A 14,773-nucleotide genomic window follows, 5' to 3' on the forward strand; every position below is an offset into this window, starting at 1 on the left:
GTGGGCCGGGGCACGCCGGTGGTGGGGGCGCGCGGCGGCTGCTGCCCCAGCTCTCGATGGTGCGCGTGGCGCGGTCCAGGGAGCTGCTCACGCCCGCCGTGGTCACCATGTCACGCGCCGCCTGCAGCAGCTTGAGCACGCTGGCCTGGGCCGAGCCGGAGGTCAGGTCCGGGCTGGGCGGCCGCGCGGGGCTGGCCAGGCTCTGCACCCCGCCGAAGCAGCTGTAGATGCCCTGGGCAGCCGGGAGGAGACAGCCGTGAGTGGCCAGCTCCTCTCAGGGACCACCCGCCTCCCGGTCCAAGTACCAGCCCAGGCGTCAGAAGTCGTAGGAAGCTACTAATATCCGTTAAAGACCTCCAATGTGCCCGGCACTGCGCCACTGTGGAAGCAATAGGGTGATCTCTTCCTACATAGCAGTGAGGGTTTGAACCCTGTCACCCTGGCTCTGAAACACTGCCCAGCTTGCCACAGAAGAGCCCTGCTTCTCTTCTGCTGTGTGATGATGGAAGGCCCTCAGTTTTTACCTCTGTAAATGGGGCCATGGCCAGCTCTGACTTATGTGGGTTGGTGCCCCTAAAGCTGGGACCTGCCTGGGGTGGGGGGGCACCCACCCTACTGAAGGCCAGCAGGAAGTCCAGCCGAGACGTGTTGGGCACCGAGTGGCGCAGTTTCCAGTATACCAGGTGCTCCCAGGCAAAGACCAGCAGGGCCAGCCCCATGGCCACGAGCAGCATGTAGAAGACGCCAGCCATGTTGTCGATGTCCAGCTTGCTGCTCATCACCTCATTCTTCTCATTCTGGCAGATCCCCGAGAGCCACACCGTCTCCAGCTTCTGTGTCTCCCCTGGCAATGGGGGGGGGGTGGGGGGCACATCTGGCTCAGGAAAGACCCTCCCAATGCTCACCCAAGCCTGGAGCAAGGAGAGGTCTGGAGCCCAGGGGCCACCTCCTTGCAGGACCACACAGGGATCTAGCCCAGCAGGGGCAAGATGGGAGGTGGGGGGCGGGCAGGGGAATGTCAACGAGCAGGAAGAAAGGAAAGCAGGGTGGGGGCTGGGGTAGACAATGCCAGCCTTGGACATGCCCCTCCCCCCATACACCCAGTAAAAGCTTGCAGACTCAGTAAATGTTATCTGTCATTCACACCTGGGTCAAACCTACACGCCAGGCACAGAGCTCGCACACAGAGACTAAAAGCCAGGTCCCCGAGGACATCCTGGCCCCTTAATTGCTATCACTCTCATTCTGTGGCACTGATGGAAAATCAGATCTCATAGCACAGAAAGCTCTGGGTTTGGGGGCAGGTTCCGCTGGACTGCTTACATATGTGAGCCCCCTGTCCCAAGGCAAGCCTGCGCCCGGGCTCTGGGACTAGGCGGGTCCTTGGTACTACCCTAGATGATCTCAAGATAGAAACAGCTGGGACAGGGGTCTAGAGAAAAAAGAAAGGATGTCAGCCTCCCCCAAGCTCCACTGTGTGACCTGAGCTCCTTCCTGCCTTCCTGCCTTTCAGGGAGCCTTCTGAAGTCCTATTTCCCACCCACTCCTGGCAAGCCCACCCCTTTCCCATGTCTCCATGTGGTCCCTCCAGATACCCTCCCATCCCCCCTGCCCCACTTCACTCCCAGAGGCCTCTTCCTGCCCACAGGCCCTGGGACTCAGAGAATGGTAGTGGAGCTGCTGAACGGCCATCAGGCAGCTGTCCCCACCTCCGGTTCCACAGCCCACCTCGGACCCCAGGCCCCCAGCAGCAGCACTCACCATCCCCCAGGAACTGCAGGAGTGCCAGGTCTATGGCCCGCTTCCAGTGGGAGTCCTTCTGCATGGCGATGCCATAGCCAGTGGTGGCAAAAACCTTGCCAGAGCCGATGGTGACCAGCTTGCAGCCCTCGTCCTTGCCGGCCATGTAGTTGAGGACAGCAGCATCATAGATGAAGGCATCCAACTTCCTGGGGACAGGCCAGGCATCATGTGAGGTGGGGATACCTAACGTAGGGCCTGACAGGGGTCTGGGCCGCATGCGCCCACTGAGCACTGACCAGGAGGGATGGGTGGGCAGAGACTTCTCTGGTTCCCCTGGGTCCTGGATGCAGAGAAGAGCCCTTTTCCATAGCTCAGGGACCCCACCTACCCTCCTCTCAGAGAGGCCAGGGATCCTTTACCTCCAGAGGACACGCCCTCTCTGCCCAGCGCCTCCATCTCCCTAGGACCCTAAGAAAGTCACAGCCACCACTCAGTCCAAGGCTGAACCCTGGTCAATATCTCAGCTGCATCTCTGGGCCAAATGGTGGGCACCCAGTTTTGCTCAAAACTTCACTCTGCCCCAAGATCCCCTTCCCCCTTCCCCCAGGAGTCCTACAGGACCCTCGCCTGGCCTCCATGTCTCCACCTTGGCTTTCCCAGGAAGGGCCAGAGCTGAGGCTAGTCAACAGGGAGACATGTGGGTAGAGACCATCAGAGAGTGGATGCAGGGCTGAGGACCCACCCCATCTTGAGGCTGGTGAGCGCATCCTCCACCGAACGCTGGTTGAACTTGACCATGTGGGTGTGCATGTCTCGGTAGTTGCTGCGAATGTTCCGCTCAGTGCTGCCATTGGGCACCGTGCCGAAGCGGAAGGGTGGGTACTGATCCTGAGGCCTCTGAAACTGTGGGCAGAGGGCAGGCGCCATTCATCACCCTCCGTCCAAGCCTGGGGACACCACCACTCCCCGACCCCAGCCCTGGGGCCCAGCCCTGGAGTCTGCACTTGAGTGAGGCCACGGGAGTCTGAGGGACTGTCCAGGCCACTCCTGTATTTTACAAATGGCGAAACCTGAAGCCAAGTCAGGAAGAGACTTACCCAAGGCAACTCAGCTGGTGTATCTGAGCCATCCCCCCAGGCCCCGCCTCACCCGCTACCCCAGCCCTGTCCTCACCAGCCCTCCAGCTCCTTCCTGTCCCTCACTCCATTTGAGATTCCCCTCTTGTGTCCCACAAGCCTACCCCTGCTCTCAGCACCCCTCGCCCTCTGCTAACTCCAGCCCCAGAACCTTCTTATCACTGAGGCCAGACACAGTGTCAATGTACTGCTCCTGGATCATGAAGGCAGCCAAGTTGGCGGTGTAGCTGGCGAGGAAGATGACGGCGAAGAAGGCCCAGACTAGGACCATGATCTTGCTCGTGGTGCCTCGGGGGTTCTCGATGGGCACCGAGTTGTTGAAGACCAGCGCCCATAGCAGCCACACAGACTTGCCAATGGTGAAGGACGGGCCCCCAGACTCTGGGGGTGAGAGGGTGTGCACAGAGGGACTCTGGGCTTCACTCTTTCCTGGGTGGGGCCCTTTCCCCAGCCATCCCCACTCCAGGGCAAGGCAGCTCACCTTGTCTCTCTCCCTCCCTCCTTCCCCCCCATATCTGACTGGCCCCTGCTTGCTGTCTAAAACCCAGAGACTTCCCCCAAGATCCAGCCTTCTCTGCCCCTGCAGCCCTGAGCCCACGCATCCAGGATGGCCCTTCTCCCAGACCCAGGTGGGAGCTTACTCTTGCCACGGGTGAGGTTCTGGTTGTAGCTGACAGGGCTGAAGTACTCAAACATGAAGACCGTGATGGCCACCACAGTGAGACACATGACAAACATCATCACCCACACTGAAGGGCTGTAGGGCTCTGGGAACAGAGAGAGGCAGCTCAGAGGCCCCACTACCATCCTTCCCACCGACAGCCCAGAGTACCGGGTGCAGACAGGTATGTCCACGTGGTCAAAGTGGGGCCCATCAGTCCCAAGGACTGAGCCAAGGGGTCTCTGATTCTCAGAGCAGCAGAGTCCCAGGAGAGACGTCCCCCTCCCCCAAAGGGAGATCAGGCTCTCCAGCATTCTCGGTCTCTCCTTCCCCTCAGCCCTGGGACCAGGTCCCAGTCACCCCACCCCAGGAAACTTCCCTTTGACTGTACATCTCCCCTGGATCCCATACCCTTCCCAACTGCCTTTCCCAAGAAGGGACTTTATGCCCCTGCTCTTCCCCTTCCTCTCCCTGCAACCTGCTCTGTCTCCCATCCACCTCCTCCTTCCCCTCCTCCTCCTCCTCACCCAGGCTGATCCCAAGTATGCCAGCAAGCCCAAGGAATTCTCCTTCCCTGTCCTCCCTCGCCTGCCAACATCGCTAACTGCACTCCTGTTCCAGAAGTGCCCAGTGTTGATGGGCTGTTTATTCTGCCAGGAATCGGGTCTCTGAGATCAAGTTTCACTGTTGATTCTACTGACAGGGACCCGAAGCCCCAGGAGCCAGGGAGACCAACTGAGCTTCTCTGATCAAACTGTTCAGTGGCTTCAGTCTCCCAGAGCAAGTGGACATTGCTGCCATAAGCATTGTGTCTGATGCAATGCCCATCCTGTGGGTGGGGTGTTGTCTTCTGTGCAGCGAGGACCCCTGCTCAGAGAGGTTCAGTGACTTGCTCAAGGCCACACAGCAGGAAGGGGACTCTCTCCTCTATTCCTGGTGAGGCTTGCCTATCCTTGTGGCTCTCTGGAAATCCCACACTGCAAGTCCCACTGACCTCCCAACAGGACGCTTTGCGACGCCAGCACTATGGCTGTCCCCAGCAGCTAGTGTGAGGCTTGGCACATAGGGCCTGCCCCCAAAATGCTGGATTCCTAATCAAGTCACCAACTAGTGCTCCTTCCCACTCTCTGGGTTGGATCCTCCAGCTCTCCGTGAGGCTTCTCCCCTAGTGTGTCCTAGCCCCCTCCCAGACACCTCCTAAAGTCTGCCCGCCTTCCCAGGATTCCTGCCCCTCATGGTCACCCCTCCACCCTCCGCACCCAACAACTAGACTCAGAATGGAGCACGGACTTCACCTCTTCCCTCTCCATCCTACTGTCCTGCAGCCCAGGCCTCCGGCCAGCCTTCAAGGCCGCCACGGCTGCTGTGCTGGCACTCTGAGGCCCACCCCAAACTCCCTGTTTCCGTGCATGCGCCTGAGACCCCAGAGCCATCCCCGCCCACCCAGAGCCACACCCAGGAAGGCCGAGGGGGACACGGTGCCGTTGCTGCGTGCCACCATGACGCTGATGCCCGTCTCTACGAAGGGTACCGAGAAGTCCACAATCTCAGAGCGCTCCTCGTTGATGGTGAGGGAGCCGATGGCCATGTCTGCCCGCTGGTAGTACACCTGGGGTCATGGGGGCCCAGCCCAGGTTGGAGGAGGGGCGCCACAGGCTGGAGCATCTCCTCAGCCTCCCCCAGCCTCCCTTCCACCACCCCCCTGAGTGGGCTCTTTCCCATCTGGGGTCCTCAGAGCTCCACTTGCCATACTGGCCACCCCAGGGAGCATCACTGCCCATCCCCCCTGCCGCCTGGGCCCAGACTCTGCCCTAACTGGCCCCCAGCACAGGAATATCTAGGGGTGGCTGAGTGATGTTTGGGGCCGGGGGAGGGCAGGCAGGCAGGGGGGGTGGTCTCAGGCGGACCTCCGGGGTGGGCCTACCTCCCCGATCATGCCGTTCCACACGCCTCGAACCCTCTTGCCGTGTTTGCCATTGGTCACCAGGTACAGGTCATAGGAGAACTTGACTACCTTGGCCAGCTTCTTGAGGATGTCGATGCAGAAGCCCTTACAGCAGAGCTTGGTGTAGGGGGCTGTGTCACCGCTGCTGCCACCAAGAGACCGCCAGCAGTCAGAGCCAGCAGCTCCCCCCAATTTGGCATGTGGCCCCCGCCCCCACACCCAGGCATAAGACACACACGCCTGCCATCACTCGGAAAACACACAGCTCACACCGGGCCTCCCCGGGCAGCCTCGCGGACCTGAACGTGTGGTTGCTCTGCCTGCGGCAGGGCACGGTGTTAGGCACACAGCCGCCCGTGCCGGGGTCAGGGCTCTCCACAATGACAAAGGGCCGCTCTTCCAGCGTGGCCACCGTCAGGTGCCGGCTGTCCATGACAGGCTGCAGAGAGGCACTATAGCGAGGCCACACTGGATACTTCATGTGGAGGACACCGTGGTCCCAGCGCCCCACCTGCAAAGGGTGACCAGCTTCAGCCTGTGACCTCCAGCCCCACTACCCCCACCCTCTAGGTGGGCGCCTCCGGTGAGGCCTGCCAGTGCCAAGAGTCCCCCTCCCTAACCTGGGGATGCAGAGCAAGGGACTGTGCATGGACCAGAAGTGGGGGAGAGGGGCTCCCTGCAGCCTCCTCCCAGCCTCTGGCCCCTACACTTTCTCATCTAGCCACCACACTGCTGCTGGCCTACAGCCTCTTCCTCAAGCCCAGACCTGAGCCCCTCTCACCACCCTCCCCACCCCACCCCCATCTCAGTATAAAGTCCTTTGCCCAGTACTCAAAGTCTTCCACACTCAGTTCCACCTACCCCCCTCACCCTACCCTTCCTCCTCAGTCTCTACACCCCCAAACATATCAACTTTAAAATGTCCCAAACCCTTCTGCCCCTCTGTCTATACCAGGCTAGTATCCCTTCCTGATGGGCTCCTACTCAACCCTCCACAGCCCAACCCAAATGTCCCAACTTCTGTGAATCCTTCCCCAGTTTCCTCCTTTGAAGGCAGAACTGATTTCTGGCCCTCCTCTGTACTCCCAGAATGCTTTGCACACATCTCTCCTCAAGCACCGACATTTGTTTACATGTCCGTCTGGCCGACATAGCTGTGGGTTACTCCCCCAGGGGCAGGACCGAGTGATAAGAGTGCTTGATCCGTTCTGTAGTGGAGGGACGCTGGGGTTCTAGGGGAGCCCTGAGCAGAGATGCCTCACCCACCCAGTTGCCCTGCAAATGTTTCAGCTGAGACCTGAATGATGAGGGGCTGGATGAAGGGCAGAAGGGACCCTCTGCTCAGCTGTGGGACAACAAAATGAGAAGATACCGAGGGACCCTGGGCTCACCCCCTTCTCACCATCTCCCAGAGGCGGTGACGGTTGAGGGCGATCACAACCATGGTGGGCTGGACCAGGTACCCACCAGGACTGAAGGAGAAGTCTCGGCCCTCCCAGGTGACATTCAGCAGGTGCCTGCGATGGGGGAGAGAAACCAGGTGTCCCTGGTTAGCTCCGCCCACAGCCCTGCCCAGGACCAGACGCCCCCTCCCCCACCTCCTCCGTCACCACCGTCACCACCCCCAGGTATCGCTGACCGTGCACTCACTGTTCTGTTTCCTTTATTGACGCCCCTCCCCCTGCAATCCTCACCACACGCTCATACCTGGCTTTTTTCCCCCATTGAAACTAATCGCAGAGAGGCGAGGTAACTTGGCCCCAGGCACACAGCTAGTGGGAGGTGTGGCCACCCAGCTCCACTGAAGCGCCCCCGCCTCCCGCCCCGCCACTCCATGCCCTGGGCAGGTGCCCACCTGTAGAAGGCCTTCCGGGCAGGGCTGACGGGCCCGGGGTGGCCACGGCAGTCCCCAGCCGGGGCGGGCAGAACGCCGTGCTGCCGCTGGTAACTGTGGGCGCCCAGGGCCAGGACGGCCACGCCGTCGCGGACCTTCTGGCGCAGGCTGAGACGCCAGCTCTCGGTGACGACGCTAATGAGGCCCACGGGGAAGGTGGCGGGAGGCGCGTCGGTGCTGCCCAGCGCCAGGTTGGGCACTAGCCACACGTGTCCGGGCCCCACCAGGCCGGCCTGCGCCGCCTCGGCGAAGAGCACCTCGGCCTCCTCGCGCGAGCAGTAGGCCACCAGCACCGGGGCGTCGATCTGGCGCAGCAGGCGCTGGATCTGGGCGCGCTGCCCTCCCGGGCCCAGCTCCAGCGTGAGCACGTCCAGCAGCCGCCAGCTCAGGTAGCTGGCGTCGGCGACGGCGCGCAGCCCCTCCAGGAAAAGCGCGTGCCCCGGGTGCAGACTGGTGATCACGGCGAACGCGCTCCAGGCGTACTCTTCCAGCACCTTGAACAGCACCTGCAGCTGCTGCTCCAGGGAAACCCCCAGCTGCAGGAAGGCTGAGCCCGGCTCCTGGGGGCGGGGCGGGGCCTGATCAGGGGCGGGGCTCGGCGCGCCCCGCCCCAACTTCAGCTCCCTCCCCCCGCCCCCTCAAGTCGCCGGTATCCGAAGACGCCGGGCGTCCTGGGAGACCCTGTTCGGCAGGATCCCGCCCCGGATATGGTCCCTAGCCCCTGCTACCCGTTAGAATCATCTGGAGGGATTTTAAAATCACTCCTGCGGGCTTGCACCCGACCAATACTGGATCAAAGATCAGCAGCATCAGCTGTCACCTGGGAGCTTGCTGGAAATGCAAATTCTCAGGCACATCGCACACCTACTGGATCAGAATCTCAGGATGGCGCCCATGAATCTGTATTTCTACAAGCTCTTCAGGTGATTCTTGAGCCCGCTAGTTCGGGAAGCAATGCCTCTCAGACCAACTGAATTGGAATCTCCGAGATGGGACTCTGGGTGTCTGTATTTTTCTAAAGCACTGTTATGATAGATTGAGAGCCACCAAGCTGAGAGCTACTGTCAGGACCAAATATTACTGTGAAAAACACTCCACGGAGCCCTGGCGGTAAGAAGGTTCCAACTCCCCACTGCCTCCACCATCACAAATGTCAAGGGCACTGCCAGCTCGAGCCTGGACTAGCACAGTGCCCTGCTGACTGAGGGGTCCCTCCTGCCACCGCAGGCCCTCCAAGATGTCACCACACTGCGACTGCTGTCCCCATTTTTTTAAAAAGGCAAATCCAGGACAACCCTACAGGACAAGTAACCCAGTTCCTTCCACAAACAAATTGCAAGAGAGATGGAGGAGGGTCCTAGAGATTGTGGCTCCGAAGCCACACCAGCCAATCGCCACGTGGAAACCTAATCTATTTCTTGATTCAGGCAACCAAATTTAAATATAAGCATTTAAGGTGTTTATGAAACAATGGGGAAATTTGAACACTGGCTGGATATTTGATGATGTTAAAGAATTTTTATTTTCTCTAGATGTGATAATGTGTGGTGATATGGTTTTTAAGCCCTTATCTATTAGAGATATATACTGAAATATTTCTGGATGGGACAATAGGATGCTTGGACTTTGCTTCAGAATGACACAGAAGAGGGGGAGTAGGGGGGAATAAGGATGGGGCAGGGTTGGCCAGGGGTGGGTGGTACATGGGGTCATGATACGCTTCTACTTTTATGTATGCTCAAGTTTCTTCATAATAAAAAATAATCATAGGGGCACCTGGGTGGCTCCGTCGGTTAAGCATCTGACTTTGGCTCAGGTCATGATTTCATAGTCCGTAGGTTTGAGTCCCGCATCGGGCTCTGTGCTGACAGCTCAGAGCCTGGAGCCTGCTTCGGTCTCTATGTGTCCCTCTCTCTCTCTGCCCCTCCCATGCTCATGCTCTCTCTCTCTCTCTCTCTGTCTCTCAATAAAAACGTTAACAATTTTTTAAATAAAATAAAAAATAATCATAAAAGAAAGGCAAATCAGATAGGTCTCTCTGCTAAACACCTTCTTTGGCTCTCCAGTTACTTAGGATAAAACCTAAATATCTTTCTGCGTGCTCAGAATCCCTCCCCCCACTTCTCTCAAATACTCCCAGCTCCTTCCGCCCAGCTGCCTTCACACCACCTGGTGCCTCCGGTGGGAACACTGCCCCCCCACTCAACCCACCCCACACACCTTGCCAGCTCTCTCCCATCCTCCAGGCCTCAGCTGCGATATTGTTTCTTAGGAGACCTTCTCTGACCAACTCCCTACCCAAACGGGGCCTCTTAGACGCTCTTGTGTTTTTTCTTCAGAATGCTTAGCCCAGCTGTGACTGCAGATTAATCTGTGTTTAGAACCTTCTCCCCACAGGCTGCAGATCTGTGAGGGCATGCCTCCCCTGTGCTTGGGACAGCGACTTGAGACGCTGGATGCTCCCCCTGCAGGTTAACTGCATCAGATCCCCTGCCCAGCCTGGCCTCTGCCCCTGGGTCTGGAGCCTGACCAAGAAAGGCCTGAGAAGCAGAGAGAAGGTAGGACAGACTGCCCACCTAAGCCAGAGGTGAGCTTGCCACACACATCCCCCCATCCAGACACAATGTGAAAAGCAGCTCAGAAAGTTTATCTTTGAGAACATAACATAATTCCCACAGCCTTCTCCCCCATCTCCCATGTCATACCCTCAGCCCCCACTTTCCTGCGAGTACCACCCAATCCCAGCTCCCCAGAGCTGATGTCTCTCCCTGGCCCAGACTCAGCCCCACTCCTGCAGCCCCAGCCTGACTCCCGGCCCAAGGGATGAGGGGACATGAGTTTGGACAGGCACCTTGGGGGTGAGGACCACAGCAGAGCCCCCACTGATGCTGAGGATGGGCACGTGGGTCTGGGAGGAGATGAAGTCCAGGATCTGGGCCACGGCCTCGGTGCCCACGTTGTCCTCAAAGACGATGCCGTGGACGCGGGCAGTGCCTAGGAGCCCGCAGATCTGGGTGAGGAGGCTGCTGGGATTGGTGTTGTTGACCCCCACAGTGAGAGGCTGGATCTCCAGAGGCAGGTCCACGAAGCTCTGGGAGGTGAGGCGGGTACGAGCTTGGGCCTGGGGTGGCCCTGAGCTGCCAAACACTACGGCCACCGTCACAGCTTGCTCACCCTGCCCCGGGCCCAGCCCTGCCCAGGCACCGAGGAGTGAGGCGAGCAGCAGGGCCGGCCCCAGGGCACCACCCATGTCCACCAGAGGGTCCTGCAGAGATCAGGGTCGGTACAGGGAGGGAGACAGAAGCACAAAGAGAAAAGATGAGCACATAGACGGGATGAGGAGGTGAATCAGAGAGACACACATCCCAAGGATGAAAGAAAAGAGGGGAAAACTTCCCTCCACAAAGAGAGGCAGAGAGGGAGGGAGAGCCAGACACAAATAAAGAGAAAGAGACAGGTTAGCTGAGCATCCCCAGGGCAGCCGGGAGGGGTGGGGACAGGAAGAATGTGAGTCCCCATAAGTGCTCATGGCTTCCATTCTGCCGTTGAACAGCTTGCTTGGCTGCTAAGGCCAGAGCCTTGGAAGCCCCTCTGTCTGGGCCCTACCCCAGGGTGGCACACTGAAAATGCTAGTCTTGTGCCCAGGTGCATGGACTTGAGTCAGACAGACCTGAGTTCAAGTCCCAGCTGTGCCACTGGCTAGCTGTGTGGTCCTGGGGAAGTCACTCAGGTACGTTTTCTTGCGGTAACACAGGACCTACCTCGCAGCAGCATCGGGGGCTACCCAGTGCTATTAGCATCCTTATCCTACAGGGACAGCCTCACAGCCAGGTGACCGAAGGCAGCTTCTGTGACACTCTCTGCCCTGCCTCCATATTCTCCATCCTAAACTGAATCTAACATTCACTTAGACGTCCCCACTCTTCCCCCGTGGCCTCAACTTAGCAGCACCTACTCCGCAGCAGGACTGTAACACCACTGACTTGGTCAGGACTCAGGGTCACCTGGAACCCTGAGGCGTCTCACACACGAGCTGCTTCCCCAGGCCATCGCTGGTGTGCAAGATTTGTTTGACCTAAGCCAAGGGCGTGATGCGTATCCCCGCTAAGTAAACATCATTGCTTTGGATTGGAATCAGCAGCCAAGCCGAGGAGTGGTGCCCACTGATGCGGCTCTCCCGCCCAGCTGGCCATGGGCCACAGCTGTCCATCCTCTCCATCTTCATCCCTGGCAAAACTTCTGAACAGGGTGGGCCGGGGGGGGGGGGGCGCAAAGGGTGACCAGGGTGACCAGGGTGAACCTGGTTTAATTTAGGTTGAGAAGACAGGATTTTTGGCAGGGGAGGGAATGAATACTCATTCTGGTGCCCTTGAAGTCTCCCCCCCGGCCCCCCCTCCCGGGTACGGTTTCCCAGCACACCGACTTAGAATGTCAGCCCAGACACACGTGGGAGCCTGAGATCGGAGCCCAAGCCACGCCGTGCCACACACACACACCTCAGCTGCCACGGATCAGGGATCTCAAGTCATACCCGCAAAAGGCACTGCCATGTTTGCCCCCCGCCAGGCCTTTCTGTGCCCATCTCTGCCCACAGCCCGGTCCCAGTAGGTGCCCTGCCCCCTGGGCATCCCCAAGCCTCCCCAGCTCTGCCTCCCAGCTCTGTGCAGCCACCAGTCCCATGTGACTATGGGCACTTGAAATGTGGCTTGTCTGAACTGAGGTCTGCTCAGCGCAAAATACATGCTGGATATTGAAGACTTAGCATGAAAACAAGAACATGGGGTGTCAATATTTTTTATATTGATTACATGTTGAAATAATGTTACATGCATTGAGTCAAACAACATATACGGCTAGAACTAACTTCACTCGTTTCTTTTTGCTTTTTCTAATGTTGCCACTGAAAAATGTACAATGCTGCATGAAGCTCTCATTTTGCTTCTTTTGGACAACATGACTCTTAGATGTAGGACCCAGGCCCTCCCCCAACTCCCAGGGGGCACTGCCTGCAGAGACTCCCTGTGTGGGAAAGTGTCCTTTGGGACCAGAGTTGAGAAGAAGAGGAAGTTGAGGCAAGTAATGCCTCCCACCAGGAGTGAGCACAGAATACGGCTGGATGGGGGGGGAGGGCGGGGGGCCTCCATTAGAGAAGGCTCTGAGCTTCAAAGAGCAATGGGCAGATCCAAAGATTCGGACACCAGGGTCTTATCACCCCATGATATCCAGCCTCCTCCACAAGACAGGAGGGTCGCAGCCCCAGCCCCCCACCTCTCCACCTCCCTTCCACCATACTCCCCTCCCACCCCACTGGTCTGAAATGTTGCTCTGGGCACCGCACCCTCCTCAAACAGCACAGCCGCTCCCTGGTGCCCACAGATGAAGTCCAGACACTTGGTCCCATGATCGGGGCCCCACACACCCGGACACCAACCCACTGTCTCCCCCCCAGGGACTCCACACTCCTGCTAGTCTGTTAGCCAGACAGCCCCCACTGTCCTGCCCCCAGGTCCTTGCTCTGTTGCTCCCTCTGGGTAGAATAGCCTCTTCCCACGGACTCTCTCTTGTCTACACAACAAAATTCCAGAATTTTCAGGGTCCAACCTAAATCCCTCTCCCACAGGCCACCTGCCCTAGTCCCTCTGGGCTCTGGACATAGCAGGTGAGAAGACACAGGGTCTGGGTGGGGCTGTAGGCCACCTGTCTCCTACCTCACCCCCATACCCCTCCCGGGTTGGAAAGATCCCTGCTCTGCCACCTTGATGACTGGCAGGTATTTGCCCACTGGATGATGCCCCTGCCATACACCTGACTTTGTCTTAGGAACCTCTGCCTAGTCGCTCAGCGTCTCCCATCTTTCACTAATAGGCTGGGAAGTTAATGAATACCGGGACCGCAGAAAGACCCAGGGGGAGGGGGTGGTGGCAGTGGTCAGTCCTCTGAAACACTCAGCATTACCTTGAGCAGCCTGAGCACCTCCATGTGCTCCCTCGCTCCCCCTCCCCCATTCCCAGGCCGGCTCTCGCACACGGATGTGCGCACAGGCACACTCACACCCCAGACGCTGGTGGTTCCCCCCTCTCCCAGGCCAGGAGCTCCGGCCCCAGGAATGGGCCCCACCCACCGTCTGCGCTGCTTCGGGGTAGCAGGGGGATCCCGGCTCCTCTGCCCGTTATATCCACGGCCCTTTGGTAAGCGGCCTCTCCTTTGCCGTCGGGTTTCCTTCCCTCCTGCACTTCCGCTGAGCTAAAAATCCGAACCCAGGCGTCAGGGGAAACGACCGCCCCTGCATCTCGCTCCCACCGGCGCCGGCACCAAAGTCTCCCTCCTGGATTAACTACCCCCGCCCCCAACCTCCCTGCCAATTCCGCCCTGGCCCCCCGGGGGGCGCCCCGCCCCCTCCCCTTAGCAGGAATCTCTTACACTCGGGCTGTGAAGTTCGGGGTATTTTTAGGCCGGCGATAAATAATTCATAGGGAACGTGGCATCAGGCTCCCCCCGCGGGAGGACGGGGCGCGAGCGGCGAGAGCCACCGTCACCCGCGGCTCAAGGACACTCGCGATGCGGCGGCGGCGGCAGCGGCGGCGACTCCGGGCTCCGGGACCCGTGCCACGCCTCCTGGCGGCCAAACTGGGCACCACGTCCGCGCCCCCCGCCGCGCTGCTGCACCCCACCCCCACCCCGCAGGCGTCCCCGGCTCTAGCCCCCACCCCCACTCACTGCAAGCCCCGCGGGTTGGGGAGGGAGCGGGAAGCGAGCTGATCTTGCCGGCGGGGCTGTGGGCGGGGTACCAGGGCTTGGGGCAAACCCAGAAGTCTGGTTTCCAGCCTACCGGGGTCCCGCTCCCGCTCCTATTCAAATTCTTACTACGGAGTTTAGGAGCAGACTGGAAACCGACTGGTGCAGCCAGAAAGTAGACGGGCTTCAAGATAGAGCGCATGAGCCTTCCTCGATTTCCCTGTGGTGCCAGGGGAGAGACCGAGCCAGGGCGGTACCACCACAGGAGGGCCGGGGCACCCAGCCAGAAGTCCTGCCTGGTGAGCAGGACTAGGAAGCAGGGTGGATCAATGGCGTCAGTGTCTAGAACCCGGCTGGAAGCCCCGCTTCTTCGCTCACCCAGCAGGACCTCTGGATGGGTCGTGGGACGCACACCCTTGGGGACTTCCCGGCTGCTTGATGCCTTGCCTTCTTCACAAGGTCTCCTAGGCCTGGGCACGAACAGCCTTCCGCAGCAGGAGGCTCTGGATTTCCCTTCCCCGCCGTCGGGGATCCTTGTCGAACCCCCGGGAGACCTGAGCAAACCCGCTGGTGCGACAGCCAGGGCCCGGCGCTGCGGGGCTCACGGCTCTCCCATGGCCCTCTTCACCCAGCCTTCCTTTTGCGTCCTCGGAGCCCGG

The 14,773-nt window shown here is 59.5% G+C and overlaps 1 protein-coding gene across 2 annotated transcripts; it reads right to left on the reverse strand.

Moving 5' to 3' along the window:
• Nucleotides 1-238: 238 nt before the first annotated feature.
• On the reverse strand, nt 239-13,992 carry GRIN2C (glutamate ionotropic receptor NMDA type subunit 2C). Of its 2 annotated transcripts, none has more exons than XM_029928586.1 (13): nt 13,800-13,987; nt 13,501-13,622; nt 10,231-10,644; nt 7,341-7,939; nt 6,888-7,002; nt 5,785-5,996; nt 5,465-5,630; nt 4,996-5,149; nt 3,521-3,646; nt 3,031-3,260; nt 2,486-2,646; nt 1,762-1,949; nt 239-844 (listed from the first exon to the last, which is right to left on the reverse strand). In XM_029928586.1, exons 3-13 carry the CDS (start codon nt 10,627-10,629, stop codon nt 435-437), a joined length of 2,760 nt encoding a protein of 919 aa, XP_029784446.1. In that variant the 5' UTR covers nt 10,630-10,644; nt 13,501-13,622; nt 13,800-13,987; the 3' UTR covers nt 239-434. The 2 variants fall into 2 exon arrangements, with proteins under 2 accessions (XP_029784446.1, XP_029784447.1); XM_029928587.1 differs by lacking the exon at nt 239-844 and adding an exon at nt 2,163-2,211 and having other exon boundaries at nt 1,829-1,949; nt 13,800-13,992.
• Nucleotides 13,993-14,773: the final 781 nt, after the last annotated feature.

The sequence above is a fragment of the Suricata suricatta genome, chromosome 17 (assembly GCF_006229205.1).
Source record: "Suricata suricatta isolate VVHF042 chromosome 17, meerkat_22Aug2017_6uvM2_HiC, whole genome shotgun sequence".
NCBI lineage: Eukaryota > Metazoa > Chordata > Mammalia > Carnivora > Herpestidae > Suricata > Suricata suricatta.